The 26,508-nt window shown below is 39.7% G+C and overlaps 1 protein-coding gene across 1 annotated transcript in view; it reads left to right on the forward strand.

Annotated features, from left to right (window-relative positions):
- Window positions 1-1,240: 1,240 nt before the first annotated feature.
- The window catches only part of OXR1 (oxidation resistance 1), a gene marked incomplete at its 5' end in the record, with an annotated part of 43,700 nt that continues 18,432 nt past the window's right edge, over window positions 1,241-26,508 (forward strand). Inside the window, 5 exons of the mRNA XM_080611722.1 lie at window positions 1,241-1,394; window positions 12,490-12,572; window positions 20,378-20,485; window positions 21,691-21,810; window positions 26,264-26,416. Of these exons, the coding sequence (XP_080467848.1) occupies window positions 1,241-1,394; window positions 12,490-12,572; window positions 20,378-20,485; window positions 21,691-21,810; window positions 26,264-26,416 (618 nt within the window). The remainder of the gene's footprint in view (window positions 1,395-12,489; window positions 12,573-20,377; window positions 20,486-21,690; window positions 21,811-26,263; window positions 26,417-26,508) is intronic.

A 26,508-nucleotide genomic window follows, 5' to 3' on the forward strand; every position in this document is an offset into this window, starting at 1 on the left:
CATTGTAAAGCAGATTTTAATAACAGATTCGAAGTCTTAGGTATTTCTTTCTGTGTTAAAAGGCTGGATCATGCTCTAACTGGTCTTGTTTCTCCAAACCTTAGAAGTCCCAAGAACTGCGAGGACAAAAAATGCGAGGGCACAAATGAACACCACAAACCAAACGTCTTTTTAAAAAAGAAAGAAACATTTGTGTATCTAGTAGGTTCTGCAGGAAGGCTGAACTGACATAGTCAGTTCAAAGGTTGAGTCAGGTATCAACATGGGCAAATACTCTTAAGGAGAGCAGGGAGACACGGGCTGGCCTAGCACAGCAAGGAGAGTGTCATCCCAGATGACAGGAAACTGAGAGCGTGAGGGATGAAAACAGAACAGCAAAACCAGACAGTGTCACTCACAGCTGGTCTTGTTTTACAGTTACAGTGGTAAAAATCTTAGTATCAAAAACTGGGAGAAGACTTAAAAGATGCCTTGACTCTTGATTTCCATGGTTCTTAGTAAAGGAAAGCTGGAACATAAAAGTTACAAAGTTAATAGAAAGCTTTGCAGCACATGCTTGTTAAGCAGTGAGCTTTCACAAAACATAACTATAAAATCCCAAACTGGAGGTAAGTTCATGAAGATGTACAGGTGGCCGTCAGCCTGCCTGAGACTGAAAGGCAGCGATGTCCCAAGTGGTCACACAGTCGGTGAGGAGATCCAGGTGCCCACCCGTCCTGACCTCGGGCCTCACACCTAACAGCCCTGCCCACGACGGGCCATCTTCCTGCAGCAGCAGAGCAGTTCGGAAGGCCGCTTCCTCGCTCCGCCGGCCTGTATTAAAAACAATGACTAGCTGGAAAGCTATGAGGCTGCTGTGGAGGCGCCTCCGCCTTAGGAGCCGCTGTCCCTCCGCCGGAGGGCGGCCTCACACGCACAGCCCCGCACCGCGACACCCGGCCCCACGTGGCGTCAGCGGATATGCTCTGGCCCCGGCAGAGGCCCCTGCTCCGGGTCCTGCCCCGGGCAGGCGAGGGGAGCAAGGGTGGCCTCAGGCCCCCGTGGCCTCGGCTGTCGCGGCCCCCTCCCCACGCGGCTACCAGGTCGCAACCGTCCGCGCCCAGCGCCGCCGGGGGCGGTGCGGCCCCTTTAAATGGAGGCGGGGCCAAGCTCCAAAGTTTGCCCAAGTAGTGGAGTGGGGCTGGCGGAGCTGCGTGTCCGGCCCGGCAATGGGGTGCCGCGGCCGTTAATAGCTGGCGCCATGGACTACCTCACCACCTTCACCGGCAAGGGCGGCCGCCTCCTGCGCGGCACTGCCAGCCGCCTCTGGGGCGTCGTGCCTGGCGGCTTCCGCCAGGTCCGCTTCCAGGACGGCCGGAGCCGAGGGGCACAGAGTCCCGCCGAGCCGGCGCCAGGTACCGGCTGGGAAGGGGGGGGGGGGGGCCGGCGCCGTCCACGGCCGGTCAGGAGCCTCCCCGGTAACAGGTTCGGCTTTTCAGCCCCTCCGAGCTTTCCTGGAGAGGAGCGATCTCTGGGAGAAGCGCGAATGGGAGCAGGAGGGGGAGAGGAGAGGACCACTTCCCCAGCGGGGAGCGGCCCGCGTGGCCGGGAGACTTGCAGCGGGCTCTGGGCCTCCCTCTGGCGACGGGGCTGCGCCGAGGCAGCTGTGAGCGGTGGCTGAGGGAGGAGGCGGCGGTCGAACACCGCCAAGGTGGGGGGAGCGGTACGTGGGCCACGGCCTGTCCCGCTGCGGGCTCGGGGCTCCTGCATGTGCCCGGTGGCTGCCTGAGCGGAGCCTGCGCCCCGAAGGAGTGGTGGCACAGGACGGGTAGAGTACAAAAGCCAGCCTTGCTCTTGCTGTACGTCTTCCTGATTTCACGACAGTCCTGTTTCACTTACTTTCATTACCTGCTGCCTTCCCACACACACTTTCCCCTGGTACTGTTACTGAGCCGGGTGAGGGAAGGTGACTGAAACACAAGCTCCCTGGAGTGAGAGCTCTGTTGTACGAGGTGGTGTCTGGCTCCTGTGTGCTACTGAAGAACAGGCAGTAGTACTTTGGAAGTAGGTTTGGTGATGGTAAGGGCAGAAGTAAAGTGCTGCCTGGCTTTCAGTGGTCCAACAGGACAGTCAGGAGACTTTGTCCTGTGCTTGAGAGCAAGAGGCCTTTGGGCTGTAAGTATGGATATTGTAATGTACTCATCTGAAGTGAGCACTCAGGTTGGCAAGCAATACCATGAGAACTGGAGGGTGGACAGCGAATGTACGCAGACTGTATGCAGAAGAGGACTGGTCCATAAGGACTCTAGGGAGGTAATGCTACTGTTTGGAAATTAAAAACAAACCATAATGCAGCTTGTAAAAGTGGCATGGCCTTAGGACTGGTTGGAAAGAGTGTAAAGTTAAATTTGTGAAAGTACTTTATAAAAATATCAAGAACTGTATACAATGAATAGTAAATCTTGCCCTTTTTTCCATTTCAGGAAGCTCTGTGCTGAGTGGTTGATTGCATATTTATCATAGTCTGTAGGTAAGGTTGAAGTCAGGTCTCTACTGAAAAGTATTATTAAAGACAATAAAATTTCTTAATTCCTTCCATGTAGAAGAGTAAAATAGTTTTTTCCTCAAGAGATACAAAATCTGTTACTTTAGTAGACAAGACAGTAGGAATTCTCATGCAGCCTGTCAGATGTAGATGATGTCTCCTTGTGTGCCTTAAATCACACTTCTTGCACAGAAGAATAATAGATAACTACCTATATTTACAGTACCTCTTTCTTTATTCGGTGTCCCTCTTCCCCAAGACATACAGGGAGAGAAAGAGGCAGTAAGTTGGTTTTCAGCAGTGAAATTAAGTACTTTGAGTAAGGCCTGTACAAATTGTTAAAGGCTTGTTGACAAAGATTGCTTATGTTCTTTTGCAGAAGTGAAATATCAGTAAAACTCTTAAGCATCTGCTGGCCTTTTAATTATTACAAGGCCATGTGTTCAGCTGTTGGTCTGAAGAGTCTGCTGTGATAAGTGTGATTTCTTGAAGCAAAAAGATCTCTATGATTCTTCTTCCCCTCTTGCCCTGGGACAAAGGATCAACTTAGACTGTTAACAATCTTTTGGCTTTTCCCTGGCTTTGAGCAGGAACAGTATTTCCTCAGATACTTTTATAATGTAGTACTTAAGATTTGTGTTAATGAAATATGGCTGCAGTTCCGGAAAGAGTGTAGGTTTCTGTGTATATATAATTCGATGTGCCTTTTTGACAGAACCATGCTGAGGGGTTTTCCTCACCTAGGCAAAGCACATTGTGCAAGGCAATTAGATCTTGACTGCCCCATTCTGTCTTCTCCTTCACAGGGTCAGTTACGGGCAGAAAAAAATACTTGTGACTGTAGGATTCTTCTTTGGCAAATGTTTTGCTGGCTTCTACAAGCTGCCTGTACCCTGGTAATGAGTGCTGTAGAAGTTTGTAACAATAATTAGGATACTTCAGTTGAAATCCAAACTGTTTTAATTAGAGATGGGTCCCCTGACATTAACTAAAACCTTAATGGCAAATCCCAGCTACTCCGAATGTTCAATCTCTGTGTGTGGTGTTCAGGATCCAGGCCTAATTTTTACTCTAGCTTTTTTCTCCCCACTTAAGACTTTCAGAAAAATCTTGTCAGTGTTCATTGTTCTTGCATGGTTCAGTTTTGACTATGCTTTACTTCTTAAAAGAACAGTTTTTCACAAATACCTTAAAGCCCTGTTTCCACATTTCTGAAACAAAACAACTGGGTTTATTCATACTGTATTGTAGAAGTGAAATTAATTCTCTTTTTTTTCATGTAATATTTGTAGATTTAAGTTCTACTGTTTTCTTGCTTGTCTTTCTAAACAGTTGAGCAGCTCTACAAGGATTCCAAGTCCAGGAGGCAAGTCTGTTCAAATGCTGTACCTTAAATCACTGTTCTGAGCCTGTGTACTACTTTGGGTATGTGCAGAACGGTTTATAGTATTTCTTCGTAGGGAGAAGGAGGAGAAGCTGGGAGACTGAGTAGTGCCACAGGAGGCTGTAAACCTGTTTAACCAGTTTACATTGCTTGTGTCAGCAGCCAAGTCAGTGAAATAACTTTAGGAAGGTGTTTTATCTGTTAATGATTGTGGTGGAGGATAAAAATGCAAGGAGAACCAGAAATTCTGGAGAAACTATCTGACTTTAGTAAAAGTGCTACCAACGATTTCAGTGTAAAATTCCTTAACAAAAAAAAAAAAAGGATGAACAAGCAAACAAAAAACCCAACCCAGAACAGCAAAACAGCCTTGTGGGCTTTGAAATACTTCTGAAGGTAGTCTCTTGATAATTTCTAGAAAGAGCTAGCATGTATGTATGCATAGATTCACCTGGAATGAAATGTAGCTTTCTTGTTTATTGATAATATTGTAGATGTTAGCATATCGAAGTTGCATGCATTTTTATTTGCTTGAAGATGCAAGTGAGGTGTTAGAGACTGTGTGATTGAGGGTTATCTTTGCTGCAGAATTAACTTGAATGTTCAGTTTAATTTGAGTCTCGTGTTATACAAGCCTCTTAAATGAGCCAACAGCATGTCTCAGTTTATTGTGCTGTTTGTGTTGTCTGCTTTGAAAGAGGGACTGTGGCCAGCAGTAAGGGACATGTGTTTTCTTCTTTTCAGTGACACTGCTGGGGCCATACTATGAATATGCACTTTGGTTTGGTGTACCATTGTTAGAGAATGCTTCTGAGAAACTGTAGAGGTTCCATGTTTAGGGGCATATGACCCGTGAGGAGGGATTGAGGGAGCTGGGCTTTAACCTTGCAAAGAGAAGACCATGGTGGATTAGAGGCAATCTAATCATGGCTGCTGCCCCTTCTTTTCTCTTCTCTTACTCCTGAGAAGAGAGTAGGTCATGAATTTCAGCTTGGGAGGTCTTGGGGATAACAGAGTAAACTTCACATAGGGTAGTGGTCCATCCCTGGCACAGCGTACAGTTTTAAGTTGACCTAATTTGATGGTGACAGTATTGCTGTTTAAGACTGGAGGCTGAAGTAGATGTACTCAAGATGTTTTTCTAGATAACACTTGGATTCTGTGAGGATATGCTTCCATGCCTGGAGTCTCATTCTTCTTCCCTCCTAAGCATTTTCATTTCGCTTCTGTCTGCAGTCACTTCATAGAGGGAGAAAATATACTGCACAGCCAATCTTGACTTCCTGCAGTATGTCTCTCAAAAAGTACAGAAGTTAAAGAAATGAAAACCAGTCATTCAGAACTACTTGCTCAGAGAATCCTCTTGACCAGTCTGTCGTACAAATTGTTCTAGCTGCCTGCTATTAAAGAATTTTTGTTGTTTTTCAGGCTCAACTTGATCAGTTCTGAACTGTGTGGCCTGTGGGTTTATTTATTTCTGTTTTTCCTATCAATTTTTGAATTGACCAGTAAGATAACCATACACAGTATATCTGTTAAGCCTTGTGGCTTGTCAGTCCTCTGTACTATGATGAAGGCAGCAGCAGTGCATTTGAAAGATAAATGTGTAGGGCCAAGTTACGGTACTTCTGTCAAGTCCTCCTGTAAAAGTTAGTATCTTCTAAAAGTCTGTCTCAGAATAAAGCAGACATAAGAATAAGGTAAGTGATTTCTTCACTTCATCCTTACTCAGTACTTTATTTTCAAGAAATTAAGAGGTGTATGATAAAGTATGAGAGAGGCTTTAAACTGGAGAGACAAATTTCTGCAAGTTTTCTTGTACATACTGTTCCTGATGAAGCACATGTGAAATGTACTAGCACCCTTTACAAAAATGCTAATGCTTCACTTTCATGTCTGAAAATACTTCAGTGGGTACAGGCATAAGAAGCAAATGTAGTCTTGGAATGTATCGGGCTGGTGACTCAGTCATCTTGTGATATGTTAATGTATGCACAATCTTCTGACTTATGCGCTACTAGTATATAGAGGTGCTTGACTATTCCCTTGGTGCATGTGATGCTAAATGATATTTTACTTCATGTTATGGTTTGTACTGCTACATCTTGCTCTGTTGGGTTTTTTTATTGTTGTTTTGGTTTGGTTTTGGGTTGGGGTTTTTTGGGCGTTTTTTCCCTCCAAGCTTTGGGACTTTTTCTGCAGCCTTTGTTCTTGATTGTGCTTCTGAGTTTGTTTGCTGATGAACAATTGAACTGGTTTCAAAACTAGTCCATTGGGAACTCATTAATAGACCCCTCCATTATGCTAGTTTCTATTTCACTCTCCCCTCTACTGAATTTTTGACATAGTTTACAATTCTTGGTCTGCTCTTGCTGTTCAATGGGATTCTTATGTATCAAATGTTTTACTGAAGTTCCGTTTATAGGAGCTCCAATTACCTGCCAGGTTAGTTTATAATCTAAATATGGTTTATTCTAGTAATCTAGTGTCCTTTGCTTGCATTTTTGTTTTAATGCATCATATTTCATTCATGTCTTATTTTTTCCGGTTAATTTCCATTTCTAGCATTAAAACAGTTTTGAAGCTGATGCTTTATGACATCCCGCATGCACGTGGCTGCTTTTCAAGTTACTACGTGTATGAATGATAAATTTCTGTGTGTCAGTAAGCAATGGACCTCATTGTGTTACGTGTGTGGATCTTCCTCGGGCTCGGTTTGGTGGTGGCCTCGTGCATCTGCATTGCCTGCCAGAAGAATGTGAGAGGAGTCATAGTTATTGATAACTGATATTGCAAGCAAGATGGTTGAGTCCCGCATAAAGCAGGGAAGGCAATGTTCTCAGGTTAGGTTCTCAGTGCTTCATCAGCTGGGCCTTGAAAATGTCCAAGAATGGAAACTGTAAAACTGCTCTGGGCAATTAGATTTTTACCTTTTGTCCAGTCAGAAGCTCTTCTGTTGGTCTGTTATGTCTGTTGTCTTTTGTTCTTCCATGGTATATTGCTGAAGAGCCTGGTTCTGTTGTCTTGATATCTGTGTGGAAGTTGGCTAGAAGGTATGGGAGGGCTTTTTCAGCAGAGCTACTCCCTGGCCAGGCGGTGGCACCCTGTACAGCACAAAGGCTCTTCCTTCCCATGCGGAGAAGTGTTCTGCTGAATTTCATAAGGTTCCTGTCAGCTTGATCCTCCATCCTCTCCAGGTCCACCTGCATGGTAATCCTGCCCTCAAGTCTGTTGACTGGGCCCCCTAGTTTGATGTTATTTGCAAACAAATATGTAAAATGCAGTAAACTTATAAAATGATTAAACTGTATACATGCATATTCCAGATGGAACAAGAAAGGAGGCTTACTGTTAGGGGGAATCACAAAAAGAATTTGAATCGGTGCTGAATCTGTTGCAGGAAAACTATTTTGATGTGTTGAGGTGCTGATGCAGTATTAACGAGGTCTTGGATGCATTTAGGTTGGGATTTTGGTTGAGCATCATGTGGAGAGCAGTGATAAGGATCAAGAGTGTTGAGAGCATGACTGTCAGAAAGTGAATTACAAATAAGTAGCAGTTGCTTAGCAAGAGGACATTAAAGGGGGCATTGTTTATGATGCCTTGGTCTGAAAACCTACCATTTTGGCTAGAAAACTGCAGGCTGTGAGGATCTTGTAGGCTACTATTAAGGCCTCTTTATTTCTGATTCTTAAGACACTGGAAGATAACTGAGAATATTTCAGTAATTAGCATAAGCATATCTATCTGCAGGAGAGGGAGGAGGATCAATGAGACAGTCCCTCTACTGAGATGTAGCTCCTGCTGTTAGAAAGCCCATGTCACCAGGCCTTGTAGAATATGAAGATTTACTACGTTAATCTTTTTTGTTTATATTAAAAGAAGTTAAAGATCTAATGGCTGTTAAGCAGAACTAATCTTATAAAGATATAATATGTGTGCCTCCTCTGTTTTAGCAATTAGAAACTTGCTTCATGTGCTGCTAAGTAGCAGTGTATTTGCAAATATTTTTAAAAAGAGACTGCTTTTCCTTGCTTTTTTATGACTCAGTTTTTAAAAATCTTTATCCCATATGTGCTGCATGGGTTGGGTGGGTTTTTTTTTAAGATCCTGTGAAAACTCTGTCCTAGACAAGCACTTAACAAGGTTACCATCTCTGCCTTTTTCCTAACACGTGTAAATCTAATGTATAACTTGCAGTTCTTGTTGGGGGATAAGAAAGGGAATAAATCATCTTTCTCATCTAGATCATATTAAGCTCAGTTATTACTTACAAACAATTGGCATTGTGTTGACTTTTCCAGCTACTTGCTTTATCTCGGAGGATACCTGTTTGATATATCAATTTATTCATCTGGAAAAAGTGATCCTTGTAATTGCTGTTAACATAGAAAAGAATGGAAAATCAAAAGCTGAGAAGCATTGCAAGGTATTTTGAGTTTTAAGTTTATCATGCAGAAAAATAGTAGGGTAAAGGAAAATTTAATACATTCCTGCTCTATGCAGAGCTTGAAGATACTCCTAAACAGTTCTTAGCATGTATTATTGCATTGTTAGTCACAGTACAAATCTTGAGTTCTCTTTATCAGCTCTTATTGCCAGAAGGATGTGCTATAGAAGCACCAGCAAACAGAAAAATGAAGGTCTACCATTCACCTCAGGTGACATGCTAAGAAATTAGAAATGTCACTCTTGTCATGTCAGTTTGAACTAGCAGTGCCACAGGAATATTTCCAGCCATCCAAAATTCAATGGCATAAGACCATATAGAGGCTGTTAGTTGATACTCCTCCACAAATATTGGAATTTAACTTCAGTTGTCTTCAAATTTCTGTTGAATAATGCCACTGACTGTTACATATTCTAAGGCAAAAGATGCCTTATTTATAAACTGTATGTTCCCAAAACCCCTTTTCCTCTCTTGTATGTTAGAACAGTTCGTCCGTCTCTCTGGTTATGCTGATTATATGTAACCATTCTTATGCTACAGTTGTTTAATTTTGAATTTCTGCATGCGTTCATTATGAAATTATGACTAAATATTGGTCCCGTGTCATTTTGAACACTACCTTCTGTGTATTTCTAGTTATAGTCTTTTAAATCCTAGACAGTAGAAATATTTTTTTGTCATTTGTGGATCTGGTATGTACTTTTTCACTTCAGCGTTTCAAAATGCTGTGAAGGCCCAGTCCTGCAAAATGGTAGTTCAGAATTAAAGTATCCACCCTGATTTTATGGAAGGTCTGGTCTTGTTCCTCTCTGAAACAGCCCAGCTAGACATCTGATAACCTAGCACCACAGATCCCATGTCCAACAAGTTACTGGTGACTCTTGAGGTTGTGTGCAGCTTGTTCAGTGGTGTCAGGTTTTTCTTGTAGTCTGAGTACATCAGCCTTTGGTAGTCTCTGCTGGCAGACGAGATAATGATTGTGTGTAACCTAATGAGATGAGCTTTGTGCAGCAGTTGCCATCAGGAAATGAGTAAAATGAAAGGATGACACTGATTCTTGTTGATGTTGAGGTCTTTTCAGACCACTGCTTCTTATGCTGTATCCACTTCTGCATGCTCCCTAGAATACTAGGAGAACAAGAATGGCTGAAAGATGTGTTTACATATCTCTCAAAAATAAATACCCATCTCATTCAGTGAGAAGTAGTTGGAGGCTTTGCAGTATGCCATCAACGAGGCTGAATTCATGTCTCTGCTACTGTGACTTATTTTCACAGTTGAAAGGCCTCCTAGTTTTGTTTCTAAGGTGTTAGGTGAAATGGATGTTTTCTGTAGGAACTGGCAGCTCAAGCACTCAGCCTGTGAACAAAGGTGTGGGCTTTGACAGCTGTGGCCAGTACTGTCAAAGCCCTGGTTTGTAATTGTCTGTACAAAAGCCCTAGTTTTTGCTTCAGCCCTGCCTGCCTCCAGCTCTTCTTGACTTGGGGGGCTTTTTTCAATAGGTTATGAAACACCTGAATCTGTATCCATATAGTGAAGGCGAAGTAATGCTACCACAGAGGGAAGGAATGAAAGTGGGCACTGATGGGAAGGGTGGGAATTAGTCTTAGGTAGGGGAGGGGATAACATGAAATAAAAGTAACAACCTACAATAAACTGCAACTAATAAGCTCCTGGTGAATTTGTGGTAGAAGTTCCTCTGGCATCTGCTTTCCTCCAGGGTGCCTCCAACAGGGACCTTCCTTTCCCACCCCTTCCCCCTGGTTGTTCTTACTTTCCTGAAGTTGAGAGTGCCCTGAAGTCTAAAGCAGCAGGTCCTCCTGCCCTGAAGAACAAATAGCTTTCCTTCCTTTTTTATTTCTGGCATAAGAAACAGAAGTGGTTATTTGTGCAAGCCTTTATTCTACTGCTCAGTTACTGGAGAAGTTAACTTACCTTGACTTCTTGATTGGCACCTGTCTGCAGACATTTTAGATACTTATACGTGAACTAACAAGAGGAAAAAGGAAGCTTAAATTTCAGTTAGGAAAGAAAATGAACAGATACAAACAACATTGGGCTATATATGGGTGAAGTGTGTATATACATTTGTAGTATAGGGCTTCTCTGTTTCTATCGGGGGGGAAGGGTGGGCCAGCAGCAGTGCAAGAAGATGCTTGTTTTACAGTAGGGATGCTCCATGTATAATTAAGGCATATATGGAATTCTGGATGAGGTCCATCGTTTTTCAACTACATTCTTTGACTTTTGCTTAGGAGTATGTGAACTAGACTGCTGTTGCAAGTAAATGATTAGGCTACTGGCAAAACTTTGATATGAGATGAAAAATTTGGAAGAGCTACAGTCAAGCAGTTGTTTCAGTTTTTCAGTAGCTTCCGGGGGGGGGGGGGGGGGGGGGCATCTGTTGTTGCAGTCAGGTACAGACTTCAGTAGCAAAATATTTGATGTGGAAGAGGAGAATATTGGCTACTGTTAAGTCTACACACAAACTTAGAGTGATGCCATTCATTACTGAGTTGGCTTAATTTCCTCTAGAGATGTTACTTGTGCCTTTAAAAGCTACTAATATAAACAGAAATTAATGTTTCATTTATGTAACTTTTTAAAAGCTGCAATAAGTAAATAAGGGAAGAAATAGCTTTTAATGCTTTGAATGAAGACAGGAGGCGGAGTTACAGTACCTCAGTATTCAGAATTTAAAAATTGTAGAAATTTTTTAAAGTAGGTTTAGGGTCTTGACTGTCATTCATAGCTATATTACCATAAGTAATATAATCTATAAATGAATTTTTATCTTGTAGGTATAGGAACATTCTCCATCAGACTTTTTTCAAGATATAAAAAAAGTAGAATTAGTCAAATATTTATTCCCTTATATAAAAAAATACCCCAGGAGAGTACTTACGTTGAGTCTGCTAGAAATCACTTTTATTGTTGTCCTTTGCAGATTGCCCTATTGTAGCAATTGTAAGATGTTTCTCTCCCTCTTTCTTGGCAGTGCAGAACTTCCTATATAATTTGTTTGGGGGTTTTTGTCTGGTTTTGGTTTGGTCCGTCACCCACCCCACGCTGTATCTTGATAGTTTCAGCTGTCCATGAAGAACTTTGGGAGGGGATATATGAAATTCATGCCAGTATTTGTCAGTTTTGTAAGGTTTGTTTCTTCTATTAATTTGTTTTGAAATATTTGACTAAATATATTCAGTTATGGTAGCAAAAATTTTAATGTATCATAATGGGAGTATAACTAATCCCATTGTGGCTGGAAAACATATATCTCATGTAAATATTTTGGGCTCCTTAATAGCAGGTATTTAACTATTTAAGGTGGAGTCTTTGTGACAGAGACCTAATTTAAGAGATCAATTTCAAAAATTAATGTGTATATAATTGGATGTCAAAATCCCCACTTTTTTCTGGAGATGTAAAATTAAAGGCTTTATGTTGAATCATGTAAGTACACTGTTGCATTGTGTTTATCATAAGTATCAAGCCAATTAGTATAAAAAGGTAGAGTATGGTTCAGGCATGTGAAATGGAAGTCATCAAAATACAATGCCCCAGTAAAAAGAACAGTTCTTAACTTGTGATGTTTATTTATTTAGAATCTATATTGTATATGTACAGGCTGTATGTATTTGCTATGACCAGGATAACTCTGAAGTTAAACACTAGCGTTGTTTTATACAAAAGCTTTAAATGCTCTGTTCTTACCAAACAGTGACAAAAAATCTGCACTGATTAGATCAAATATACAGGAACTCTAGATCACCCCTGTTCTGGACAAAAGCAGGATGGGAGTGATATAGCATCTATTAAACCCAGTAGTCCAGAAACATTGCTTGCCTGTTGGGGTCAATCTCCTATTTAGTCCTCCTTCATCAATAGCTTCCTGGAGAGCAGTTAGTTGATTCCTAGTTATCAGTGGTTTGTATTGGTCAAATCCTTAAAGCACTGCAGAGGAATGAAGTTCCTATTACAGCAGCCGGTTGTCTGTTAGACAGAGTCACCGGGAGCAAGCTGTTTAACTGGTGAATTAGATGTCTGCCCACGGGGCTGTAGTCAGCAGCCTGTGACAGTACTGAGAGAGTAAAATGAATTTAACACGCACATTGCCTCAATTTTTTTCAGACACTGGCCAGAAGAAGACCCCAGACAAGAAAGATGGGCGGCGAATGTCTTTTCAAAAGCCTAGAGGGACTATTGAATATTCTGTAAGTTACTGTTTTATTGTTAGAATGTCATTGCATAGCAAGTACAGACTTAGTTTCATTACAAAATATAAGCAAAACAATCATTTGCATTACCTTTTAAGCTTAGAATTGTATGTATCTAATAGCTTGTTTTGACAGGTGTTAAATTGGAAATTAGCTAATAGTAGCTAAGTAATGGGTTTGGGGTTTGGTTTTTTGTTTGTTTTTGTTTTTTCTTCAAAAAACAAGCTAATCGGTCTGATCATTCACTTTTAGGTAACTCGTTAGAAACAGTAAATAACAATTATAAAATCGTGCAAGTTCCCTGCCTTCAGCATTATTAATAAACTGTTGATATCAGGAGAAATAACAGAATGAAGTTGGGGGGGAGCTATATCTTGATACTGACCTTCTGGCATTCTAATGATTTTTGTAGATCTATGCCTTCTACTGCACAAATCTGTTTCTGCAGCAGTATCTGAAAATGGAGCCTTTCTGTGCCTGTTCTGTTCTTGAAATGACCCTCAAACTATGCTGCAGTCAGCTTTTCACATTTGTGGTTACTAAGGGAAACTAAAGTGAGAAGTATCTGTCATGTTATATACTGGAAATATAATTAAGCCTATAAATAACATTTATAGGGTTGACATGAAAATAAGTAAGTCTGTAACAGTTAGCTTTGAGTGCTTTAGAAGCTGGACAGGATAAAGTAAAACTGAGAACTTCTTTATAAAAGATCTTTACTTGACCTCTTGGTGTTCTCTTATTCCAAGAGTAAGATACGGGAGAGACTTAACTCTTAATCTGGCATTAAGCCAAGCTGTAATATGGCTTAACTATGGTGCAAGAATGGTGTGAATAATCATTTTGAGAGGGGCAGAGGATTTGTGTATTGGAGCTAGAAGCATGTAGTGTGGTTTATATTGGGAATTTTAATATAATCCTAACCTATACAGAAGACTTCCTTGAAACTGAAATCCAAAAAATTCTGCTGCTTAGATTCTAGCAGCTGAAGAATGGTTAAGTAAATGTGACTGTTGTTTCTGTTACGTTAACCCTATTTTGTCTGAAATTATTGGAAAAAATGCTAAGGTGTAACTGTAAAATTGGGGTTCCTATTCAGGCAGTAAATCCCTCAAGTTTTCTCTTGCCACCATGCATATGCTTTTACCTTGGTATGTAACATTCCAGGAAAAGCTAAAGCACCAAGCTTTCCTTCTTAAAATCAGTATATTTGTGTCAAGTTGCCATGTACTTCTGCAGATTTTTGTGTTCCAGTAGGTGGGGTTTTGGTTGCAAAAATAACTTTTTTAGTACATACTGAAGTATGCATCACTTCCTGGTGAGACGAAAAGGCAATTCACAAGAATCGAAGACTTTTTGTCATGAAACTTGGTCCAGTTCTAAAGGAGCCTGTTGCGTGTGTGGAGCATGCTGCATTTCAGCTACACTAATGCTCTGTTTTGTCTGGTCTTGGTCATTTCACTCATGAAGTGCTTAAGTAACATAAATTTTCAGAGCTTCGGTTATATGTTGCGCACATATGTTTTAATAAAATACACAGCTCTAACCTTAAGAAACTGAAATTATGTTCACTAGGTCTAAGAGAGGTCTGGTAACTATTGTGATACTTTGGTACAGTTATTATTTATGACTTTAGTACATGTAGAGAATTATTTATGTCTGATTTCTGCCTTAGTCTGCTACCTCTCAAAGCAACAGCACATACACGTGTATGTCTGCATGTGTTGCTGCTCTGAGAAGCAGAAGAATAAAGGCAGACATCAGACACACACACAAACATGAGTATTCTTGAAGTTAGTGGGCTTCTACTTTATTTTGTGGGTTTGTTTTTGTGTTTGGGAGGGATGTACTTTTTAATTAATGTGTTTAGTTTTTCCAGTGGTTACATGGTTTTAGGAGGGAAGGGTTTATTTGTATCCTGAAGTTTGGAGCAAGATGGCATCTCACTGATGCAGGCTACGGATTTTTAATGTGAAATAGACTTCCCACCAGAATTTTTTTAAAAAATAATATTACATTGGGGATAAATAAACAATCAAATGCATTTTGTCTTTAACTGCTTTTTGGCCTCAGCTTTAATATTAAAGATTTTATTCTGAAAACATAAAAACTTTGAACTACTGTTCTGTAAGAAGTGCCAGCAAGAAGATGTCAACAGATGTGGTATGAAGTGAAGGAAGCAAGTCCTAAGCTGCCTCTAAAGGATACAGAAAAGTGGTTTATTTTCACTGTTACTGTCTAGACTGTGAACAAATATTTTTTTTTAAGTTAATATAGTTTCTCATTTTCTGCATGTCAGTCAACAGATAGATGCAAATTTGTATTATCTGTTATTTCAGAATTCACAGTCAGTTCTCCAGGCGAATTGTTACCCCCTTTTTCCTCACCTCTCCTTCTAGTCTTCCCACGTCTTCAATTTTGTTAGCTCCTTTTAATCCTCTTAAATTATTGTTCTGTTGGTTTCTGGTTCTTGGACAACTAGCCTTGAAATTCTTTTAAAAAAATTATTTGTGTACTCTGGTTTGTGGGTAGTCAATGTCTGACTTTTAATGGAAGAATGAGTGAACTCCAGTTGTTAAGATGCAGTGACAAAAAAGTTCATTAAAATGTCAATAGAGGGATTTGGTTTTAAATAATTTTTTTAAATAACTTTGCCAGTTGCTAATCTAACAGAAGTGGAGGCAGTTTGAACCATGGTCAGTGGTGATTCTGAAGCTGTTTCTCTACTGGTGCACACAAGCACACCTGTCAAATCTGGGTGGAAAAGTAGTGCTCTGTTAACAAAAAAGGGATAATGAGGTGTAACTCTGCTCAAGTAGGAACACAGTGATTTGAAAAGAGTGTTCAATTTGAGATTCTGTTGGAGAAGAAAGATGGAAGCTATGGATGTTAAGCGGCTCTTTCTGTATCTAGTCGTATCTATTAAAAATTATTTTAGTTAACTTAGGATTTTAGACTTATTTGTATACATATGTAAGTGACTATGGTAGGAGTAGCTAGGTAGTAAGGTCTTGCGTGTCTTGTCTCTGCGTAAGAGTTCATGACTAGAAGCTCTTGCTATTGAGTGTAGGAAACTACTTAATATTCTAAGAAGCTCTTTTTTCAACAGCAGTTGCTGTACAAAGCAGTTTGTGTATGTTAACACAATCCTGAATAAGTGATTCTTGTTTTCTTTTTACATTTTCATTAATCAGTATCTTTCAGTCTTTATATTCAAGTCAGTACACTGAAGGAAGCAAAGCGAATGCATGGTATGTACTGAACCACTTCAAGACACCAGCTGGCCAGCTCGAGTCTATTTTGAGTTGTTTCAGGGAATAAAATAGTGTTTTCACATGTCTTGTGGTGGTTTAGAGGTTTACTTGTATTGGAACAAATCTTACCATTCTCTTAAAATCATGAAACAATGCGGTCACTGTTCATCATTCATGACCCCCCTTTCATCTCAAAAGGGGAAATAATCATATGAAGATTCAGCATAGTGCTTTAATATTTGAACATTTACAAAGTTCATTTATTTATTATGACTTTTGCCCTCTCTTCCAGTATTGAATCGATGAGGAAAAACTGATTGGAAAAGCTGGGGGGTGGCTGTGGTATATGGTGGCATGTTTTTAAATTGATAATTCTTAAGCTGTGCTTTTCCACAAAATTATTTTTTCAGCTTTTGGCTGTTCAGATTTTTTTTTTTTTTTTTTTAAATGTCAGAAACCCTGAGAATTGGAAAATAAGGAGATACTTCAGGAAGTCTTTATTACGTGTACAGTTGCTTTGTTTTAAGAAGGTATCAGTGCTGGTCTCCGAAAATCCCGTGTAGTGCAGAGATTTGCTTGTGCAAATTTTACAGCCAAATAAGAAAAAGAAGCTTATATTTGCCATTCTTGTGCTCCTGATTGTGAGATAAAACCTTCAGCTGCCAAGAGATCTCACCAGATGGTTTTCTTTCTGAAGGCTGAAAAGAGTGAACGCACTGTTGAAGTGCTTAAGCTTTATGGGTTTTAATTGGATGCTTTTAATATATTTTATACTGTGGCATGAGTTACTCTTAAATGTCTCAATCATTAAGTGATACCTAAGGAATACCTACGTAGCAGCTAATGTACTCCAACATTCATGTAAGAGCAAACTTTGGATTTGGGCAAGGCTTTTGCATCTCACTTTACAGTTTGTTTTAGGAGACCTTCTGAACTATCATAGAACTGTAGAATAGTTTGGGTTGGAAAGGACCTTAAAGCTCATCTAGTTCCAACCACCTGCTGTGGGCAGGGACACCTTCCACTTGACCAGGTTGCTCAAAGTCTCTCCCAACCTGGCCTTGAACACTTCTGTGGATGAGGCAGCCACAGCTTCTCTGGAAAACCTGTTCTAGTGTCTTGCCACCCTCACAGGGAAGAACTTCTTCCTTGTATCTAATCTAAATCTCCCATCTGTCAGTTTAAAACCTTGTCCTATCCTTACATGCCCTTGTGAAAAGTCCCTCTCCAGATTTCTTGTAGGCCCCTTTAGGTACTGGAAGGCTGCTGTAAGGTCTCCCCTGAGCCTTCTCTTTAGGCTGAACAAGCCCAACTCTCTCAGCCTGTCTTCATAGGAGAGGTGCTCCAGCCCTCTGAGCATCTTTATGGCCCTCAAGCTTCTAATGGGGACACCACTGTTCCTTATTTTGGTTGCAAATTTTGATATCTGTGCAACAAGTAGTACATTTCTGGTCAGGTTATGGTTCTAATTTAATTTCTGCTTTAGAACCAATTAAAAGTGACATATGAGAATATTCTTATTTTTTGCATATATACATGATCATACCGTACTGAATTAATAAGAGCTACTACAATAGAGTCATATCTCAAATACTGCTGGAGAGAGATGCTTGCTGCTTTATTTAGCTTAATGGCTTCCTATCTAAAGAATTGTTATAGAATTGGAAAATTATCTAAAATAAGCTAATTGCCATGTTTTTGGCCGTACCCTGTCTTTTTGCTTGAGTGAATCTAGGCTGACAAACGCACCTTTATAAAATGACAATGAACTCTGTATGGCAGGAAATTCTTCAACTCTTATGAACCTTAATTATGCTAGTATCCCAAATTGCCCTCTGTTTCTATCTGTTGAACTGTAATAGCGTTTGAAATACATTGTTTGTAGCTGATATTTTTTTTGCAGGACAATGCATTTGTCTTTGTATCTGTCAGTGTCCTGGGTTCAGCAGTAGCAGTCATTTTTTCTCCTTCTTAGTAGCTAGCGCAGTGCTGTGTTTTTGGCTTTTGTCCTGGGAACAACGCTGATAACACCGATGTTTTTAGTTGCTGATCAAATGTTTAGTCTGACCAAGGACTTTCTGAGTCTCATGCTCTGCCAGGGAAGAGGGAAAGCCAGGAGGAAGCAGAGACAGGACACCTGACCCAAACTAGCCAAAGAGATATTCCGTACCACAGCATGTCATGCCCAGTATGTAAACTGAGAGTTACCCGGAAGGGCTAGTTCACTGCTGGGTCGGCCTAGATAGGTCGGCGAGTGGTATTGTGTTTTCTTCCCTTGTTATTTCCCTTATCATTATTATTATTGGTGGTAGCAGTAGTGATTTGTGTTGTACCTTAGTTACTGGACTGTTCTTATCTCAACCCGTGGGAGTTACATTATTTCAATTCTCCTTCCCATCCCTCTGGGAGCAGGGGGAAGAAGAGGGGGGGGGAGTAGACTCCGTGGTTTTGATTTAGGGCCTGGACTTAAACCACGACGGTCAGTTACACTTAGTTATTCCTGTACTGTTGACATGTGTTCCCCAATATGACATAACTTTGAAAAGTTAATAAAAAGAGAGCATTTATTTTACAGAATTCTTTTGGGATGACCAGTCTGTTCAGTGTTAAGCTTTGAAACATTTAAGTGGGAATGTGTTTTGAGGAGCAATTATTAAACTTTTTATATTCTACTTTTGCATTGCAGCCAATAGGAACTGTATTTGCCAGCTATTCTCACAATGCAAATAAAATGTTTAAATATTTCATCACTCAATATTAACTACCACTCTAACCTGTAGATGCATATTTTTTCATTCTGGCAAAATGTTTGCTGCTTCTGTGAAAAATAAACGTGCCTTGTTATAGTCTACCGAGAGCAAAATGTATAATGCTGATTAGTTACATGGAATGTATTAATTCAACTGGTACAGTCCACCACAGAGTACAGTTGCAGGCAGGCTAGCCCAATGTATGTTTTATTACTTACCTCCACTGTAGCATGGTTATGAAAGCAGAGTGGTTTAGTCTTTTGGTTTCAAACTCTGCCTTTTTCTCTGTAACTATGTAAGGCCAAGGTCCACTCTTGGGGCAAGCACTACAAATTCAGTGTATGCTCCAAGACTTTTCCTTTCCTTCATTCCCTTCACCCTAGCCTCAGTTCTGTTTTCTGCCCCAGTTTAATCATTCAAACAGAAGTAGAGGATATCTGTTGTTTAATTCTAGTAACAGTTGACAAGGCATACAAGGCATGGTGCTACACATTTTTGTTAAGGAAGTGAATGGAGAGCAGAAGATACCCAGTGGGTATGCAGAGTCAGCTAATGATATCCACTGGCTTTTGCTATGAAGAAAAATGTGTGTTTGACTTTAACTCCCACCATTCCCTACTTTTTCCCGTGAAAATTAAGTAGAGGGAATTTAAAAGAGAAAGCAGTCTTTTCTGTAATTATCAAATGAAGTTAGTTAAGAGAACAGCCTGAAAATAGGAGGAAAATTTAAACCTGTGAGTAAATAGTCTAATACTTGCTACTTACATAGTGTGGAAGGTGTATAGCTTCTGCAGATGTAATTAGAAGGACACCTGGGAAGACATTTAAGGCAGGAGACAATGGAATTTTTAATTTTCTAGCTGTGCTACATGTTTTGCATCACAAGCATAGTTTTGCTCGTATTGGTTCATCTTCTGTTATTTTCCCTGGTACAGTGTTCATGAAGCCCTATGCATTGTGCAATCAACTTATTTTGGTTGTACGCTACCTTGTCATATCCCTGTTCTCAATGCCTCCTGAGAATTCTTTATTCTGAAATATTCTCTGTGAGTAAAACTTTCTTCTGTTGGTTCATACTGAATGCATTTTAGAAAATGAGGGTGAAAATAACTTGGAAAAAACCCTGTCTTTACTTGGGAATCACCTACTCAAAATGCTTATGCTCCATCTGCTATCAGCCTACTTGACCTGTTTTGCTTCAGTACTTTTGCTTTTTATCTCAGTGAAGGTTTTTACTTGAAAGTCAGGTTAACAGAAGCTTATTTCAATAGGAAGAGACTGTGTTTGCATTTAGAGATTGATTCAGCTTTTCTGTAAGTGAAAATCTGAGGTTTTGGGGAATGAAGGGTTCTGTGTAACCAGGCAATTGTGCATTGGTCCAGTGGTACCCAGAAATGAATTTATAGACCTGAAGTTCTGGTGCAGTAGCTGAGCCTACAGCTCAGTATGTGTGACTGACACTTCTGGCCACGAGGAAGCATAGTAGGAAGGCAGGTGTCTTGTGGCAGTATCCTCATGGTCAGGGGTAGGTATATTTCTGGGAGTTTAGTTTCTTGTGGGGTTTTGTAGTTCAGTTTTGTGATTGTTTGGGGTGGGTTTTATTGTTCATTTTTCTTATTTGTTTGGTTTTGGTTTTATTTTTGGTTTTTTTTTGGGGGGCGGGGTAGGGGATGACAGTTGTGAAGACTTGCAGTTCATCAAAATCCTGGTAAATCTACACATGATAAAATTTGTAAGCCACTATTTGAGCTAACTTCTTACAGGTTTGTTTTTCCTTTTGTTTTCCCAATTGATACAGGTGGAATCAAGAGATACTTTAAACACTATTGCCTTGAAATTTGATACAACACCCAATGAGCTGGTTCAGTTAAATAAGCTCTTCTCCAGAGCAGTCGTTCCTGGACAGGTATTACACTATACATGTTATTTATCTAACAAAGATTGGTTTTCTGTTGTTTCTAATCTCTACCAGAGGAAGTGTTAAACTGCTTCTATTACTGGTTTTCCTATTGGCTTTGTAAAAGAGTTTTTCATTTTTCTCTAGGTTGTGAATTCCTTATGCCTATTAACTGCCTAGAAGGGGAGCGTCTCATGAAGCTACCTGTCTCTCTTAAATAAGATCAGAGGACTTTTAAAACTAAATATGCTTAATGGCATAATATAATTTGAATACAAGCTAAATTGTTACTTTAAATATAGGAGGCTGTTTACCAACTTGAAAGACAAATTCAGGCTACAACTTACAAACAGCATTCCTGACTGCATACTACTGCCTGCAATTCTATTTTAATAAACTGAATAATGTTTCTGTTCCAGTCTGAAAACTTGCTGTCTTTACCAGTAGTATATGAACTTTCATTCACTTCTTAGAGGTCACTATTGCTTATATCTTTTTCATTTCCTTCTTTTGGCTTAATTTTTCACTTGTCTTTGAAAGTCAGGCCTGGAATCAAGTGAAAACTATTGGCCATTTGATATTAGACCTTTATTTGAAAACATCCAGTGTTTATTTCTGATTGCTGCAAAACTGTCTAGGTAGCTTGAAAGCCTACCATGTCCAAAGTAATGTATGTAAGGAGGGTGAATAACTACAGTTGTTTTGGGTTAATTTTTTTTTTTTTTTTTTTTGTTTGAGGATTTTGGTTTGCTTTGCTTTTGTGTTGTGTGTCCCGTCCCATCCCCTCCCCCGTCCTCTCCCCTTCAGTGATAAGAGCTGTTTCTTGGTTACTCAAATAGCACAGAAATAATGAGAGAAATAATAGGGCAGGTCTTCCATGAACACTGTATTGGGTGTTTCTGTGCAGCTATATACTTCTAATGCTGTCTATGTGAACTCTTTCCTCTATTGTAACTATAAAATCAATCTTTAATGACTAAAAATCAATCTTATCTCAAGATAACTGTTTTAAAAAACTTTAAAAGCTAAAATTTAGTAGTATTTGGTGTGATGTGTATTCCCTCAACTCATAATTTTTGTTACAATTAGTGGGAACAGGAATGGTTTTGTATAGCTTATTTTGAGAAAACATAGGAAATACATACCTGAACTGCTGGGAAATCTAAAGTAAAGCTGAAAGCGTAACTTCTAACTACGTTATATTTTCTTTATAGATTTTGTATGTTCCTGACCCAGACTACATTTCTAGTGTGGACAGCTCCCCCTCTCTAAGTCCTATAAGTCCCCTATCACCTACATCTTCCGAAGCAGAGCTTGAGAAGGCTACAGTAAATGTAGGTATACCTGTTGTCCTTAAAATTAATTTTCCCTTACAAGAGAAATGTTACAGGTGCTATGCTTTCTTCTTATACTATTCTTTCATTCTGGGGAGAAAGTATTTAACGACACTAAGTTGAAAAGTAAAATAGTACCTTTTTAGAAGTAAATATAAGCTTTTAGTCTTTGTAAATGACAGTTTTCTATGTGAAAACTGCTTTGAAGGCAAGCTATTTCTAGCAAATTACTATCCTTGCAGACTGAAGTCTTTAGTACTAGTTCCTGTTGCATTTCTGTATTTGTTACTTTTTCAGAACTAGTTAAACATTTGTCTCTAATCTTACTGACTTTCTGTAGCAGTGATACATGGGCAAGAATACTCAAATAGCTGAAAGAAAAGGGCTCCCCTGCTTCCTTTAGCAGTGCAGGAGGGAGTTCTCTGATTTCATTTAGAAAATAAAGTAAATGGAGAGGGAGGGAAGCCAGTTTCAGTGAAAGGCTTATTCAGTAGTTCTACCTTTGTGGATTTTTTTTTTTTTTTTTTTTTTTTTTTCTTATACTAGAATTATTTAGCCATCAGAGCTGCTCTGTATTTCAGCTTGAATGTAGATTCTTAGGTAGCAGCTAGCTTTGTATAAGTATGTCTTTCCAGGAACACTGACTTGCTGTCAACAGAATTCTATGGGGAGGACTCCAAGCAGGAAATGCAGTGTTGGAGCCTGAGCTTCTCTGCAGTTTGTGCAATTATGACCTTATCCAGGTGTTTCTTTACCTGTTACTACTATTCTTTTCCCAGATACTGTCTTTTCTCTCAAAACCCAAGCTTTCTTCATAGTGCTCAGTCAAGCTGTCAAATGTCTACTCCAGCAGACTACTCCGGCCTAGTATTCCTGTTCTCATAATATGTCTGCTGTCATTTGTGTTGAATAATTTCTTTTATGTGTTATGGCAGACTGAATGTGCTGTAGCACAGTAAACAGACTAGTCTGCAAGAACACATTTGTCTGTATCAGTCTTGGAGTAACTGTAAATGTTAGAATAGACCTTACCCATATAGCCTATGTCATGAGAAGTTAGTTGATGGAAAATAGTTTTTCTACTAGAAATCAGAGCTCTTCCTACAATGCACTAGATCCTGTATCAGAAAAATATCTTATGCTTCCTCTTGTGCATTATTTTGTATATGCTTTTTTGCATATAGTAGGTAAGGAGGCTTGATTGTGCAACCATACCTGTAATTTATCTGAAACTTTGACTGTATGCATATAATAGATAAAAGCTTGAAAGTGTAGTAGAAACCAACTAGATTAAGATCTTTTAGAGGTTAGAATCTTCTATGCAAAAGGTTTTGTCTAGTGTCGGCAGTTCAATGTTAGGAACAATTTGGGTGTTACATGTTTAACTGACACACTGTGGTGTTGCAAAACTATTTTGTGCACATCGTTACATTTTGTGGATTACTACAAGAAGTTCTTAAATGCTTCAGGGAAAGTAAAACATGAGCAATGTGACAAGATAAAATAAAGTGATTATGGAAGTTTCTGTTTCTGAGGTCTTTCAAAATACATGGAAGGAAGGAAAGGATATTTGTAGATACAGTTTGTCAAAAGAAAGCAAAGAATGGAAATCACTTGCATTTATCAGTGTGAACTCAACGTGTGTTTGGGTTTGCTTTTCAAACAGTCTTTCTAGGAACACAAAAGGTGCTCAACTTCTATTTGAGCAGTTAAGGCTGGAAAGTTTTGTTCTTAATCATAGCACCTGTTTGCTGTGTTTCTCTTCTCTCTTGGCTTACTGCTGTCATTATGAATGAGAGCATACATTCTCTTATCTTCTGAATTGATAATCTGTCATCTTAGACTCTCCTTCAATTTTGACTCCAGATGTACAGTTTAAATTTAAGCCCATTTCAAGGTAAAGAGGCTATATTATGCTACCTGCATAATATAAAAGGTCCTCTGTGCTATGGTCATTTAAACTGATGCATTCTTGCTAGAAACGGAATAAGATGGCTAATGAATAACTGAACCTGTGTTGTGGTAAGATAGTATATAATAATTTCTATGTTCCTTTGTTTCTGTTTTATCACACACTAGAGTAGCTTAACACAACCATATTGCTAAATACAAACCAGCATGTGGCTAATGTAAGACCTGCATTGCCCTGTTAAATTTTTGGAGATTTTTTTTACATTGCTACTGCCTATAAAACTTAAAAATCCACTTCAAAATAATATGTAGTGACAAGGGAGTCATCATTAAATTTGAAAGTCTGCCACGAGTGTTATTCCTGTTGTATATTGCATGGCAATATAAATGAGAAAGAGATGGCTTCTTCACAGTGGACTTGGATATCAGCTGAGGATTCCTGTAGCCACTTGTTATGTGAGTCACGAAGATGACCACATAACTTTTAGGAGAAAGGCGTATATAGAATGATAAATCATTTCCTGGAAGTTCAGTTTTTAGCTTTTCCAGCAAAGTTCAAGTCAATGTTCTCTAAGATGCTTTGGATTTTTTGCTTTCTAACTCAAATTGTAAGATGCAAACAAAGGCTACATTAGTGCCAGAGATGAACTGAAAAAAACCTGTGTATAATGTTCCTGAATGTGATTAAAGGTATTTAACTTCAGTCTGTACTAGTGAACAGAACTGAACAGAAAAGCAGAAAACAAAAGGGAACATAGACGTTCACATTTTTAACAAGTAGTAATATTTTATTAGTAACTAAAAGTAGCAATTATGTATGAAATGGGAGTCTTTAGATGTTGGTTAAGCTCCAAGACAGGGTTGCTGTGACTATAAAATAGGATTTGGCGCAGTCTGTCTACTGTACGTATAGCTTTTATTTCACTGTGTGTCCTGTCCGTTGTAAGGTTCCATATTCGCTACTTTGGATGTACTGTTAGACAGCAACATAAGTAAATCTTCCTATTGTCTGCCCAGGAATGTCACTGTCCCAAAGTAACCTTGTTACATACTGGGGAAATCTGAACTGAATGGGTAGACTACAAGATGGGCTGGAAGAATTAGCTGTATCTTTGGGCTCAAAGGTGATTCAGCATTTGTGTGTGTGTAGCTGGTTATTTTTGTTGTTTGTTTTCTGTGATGGTGGACAATTGCAAATCCTTAGGGTCCATATTGGGCTAATAGTGTTGATAATCTGCTCATCAGTAACCTGAATAATGGGACACAGGACAAAACACACTGTCAGCAAGCTCGGGGTGAGGAGGAGGGGGGAACAAAAATTAGGGAAAGTGGGCAGTACACTGGAGGGAAGGGCAAAGGCTGCTCATCAGAGGGGCAAGAGTCTGGAGAGATGACGTAACAGAAATCTCATGAAATGCAACAACAGCCAAGACCTGCCTGGGACAGAAAGAACCTCGTGTAGCAGTACAGGGTAAGGATTGGCTAGCAGAGATTGAGGAGTAGTGTCCTGGTGGAGATGTTGAACAGTGTTCAGTTGTGATAGTAAAGGCTGGTCATATGCCAGGTGGCAGATGAAAGAGGAATGCCAACAGGTTGAGGGAAATGGTTGTTCTGTCTGCGGGGATGGTGAAGCTGCATTTGCAGTATTGTGTCCACTTCTGGCACCTCCAGTACAAGGTAAAGATTGACATGCTGGAGACAGCCCAGCGGAGAGCCATTAAGAGATCAGGGAATAGAAACATCAGGCACAAGGATTGCTGAGAGTTGGGGCGGTTTTAGTCTGGAGAAGAAAATACTAATGGACAGCCTCATTTCTGTGTATGTACTACCTGACAGGCGAGAGAGGAGTTTGGGGTCTTCTAGAGGTTTGTAATAAAACAGTGGGCAGCAACAGCTTCAAGTTGCTGCAGAAGAGGTCCTGGTTAAATGACAGGAAAATATTTTTCACAGTGAGGGTGGTTAAACACTGGAGCAGGTTCCTTGGAGAGGCTGTAGGATCTCTAGCCTTGAAGACTTAAACTCAACTGGAAAGGCTATGAGCAGCATGATGTAATGTAATATACGCTTAGGCCCGCTTTGAATACAAGGTTGGACTTGCTGACCTTGCAACAAAGTAGTGAGTAATATTATGGAAGGTAAACAGAGGATGTTCAGTAGAACTTCTGTTGAAGTTAGAAAATAACCTTTTCTGCTAACTTCTGCTCAAATCTTGCATGTGACACTGGGCAGCTTCTTTATGTGAGCTCTAATCATTGTTTTGCTTATTCCCAAGTTGGTTCTGAATACCTCTGTCCATTTGCATTTCTTACGGGCTTCTTGAGCTGTGCTTTGTTAATTGCATAAACTGTCAGATCAAAGCAGTCCTTTAAACTGCAGTGGATCTGGACCCTATTTTTACATTTTCTTTATGTCAAATCAAAATAAGAAAAATTACACAACAAAATCTCTTGAAGTTAATATTGAAAAAGACAGGTTGATAAGTTTGTTTGGTTTTGTGTTTTGTTTTTTTTTGTTTTTTTTTTTTTTTAATATTCCCTTACAGGATCCAGATGGAGTCCAACAGAAAGAGTCAGCTGCTTCACCAGCGCACCCCTGTGTTCGTCCTACAAGAGTGGTATCGTCCACCTCTGAAGAGGAGGAAGCATTTACAGAGAAATTTCTAAAAATCAATTGCAAGTACATCACTAATGGCAAGGTATTTAAACATTCAGGTTTTACTGTTACTGTATGGGATGTAAAAGTAAAGTACACTTAAACCAGAAACAATGAGTGAAATTTAGTTACTGA

Source organism: Psittacula echo, assembly GCF_963264785.1.
Source record: "Psittacula echo genome assembly, chromosome: 2".
NCBI classification, from domain to species: domain Eukaryota; kingdom Metazoa; phylum Chordata; class Aves; order Psittaciformes; family Psittacidae; genus Psittacula; species Psittacula echo.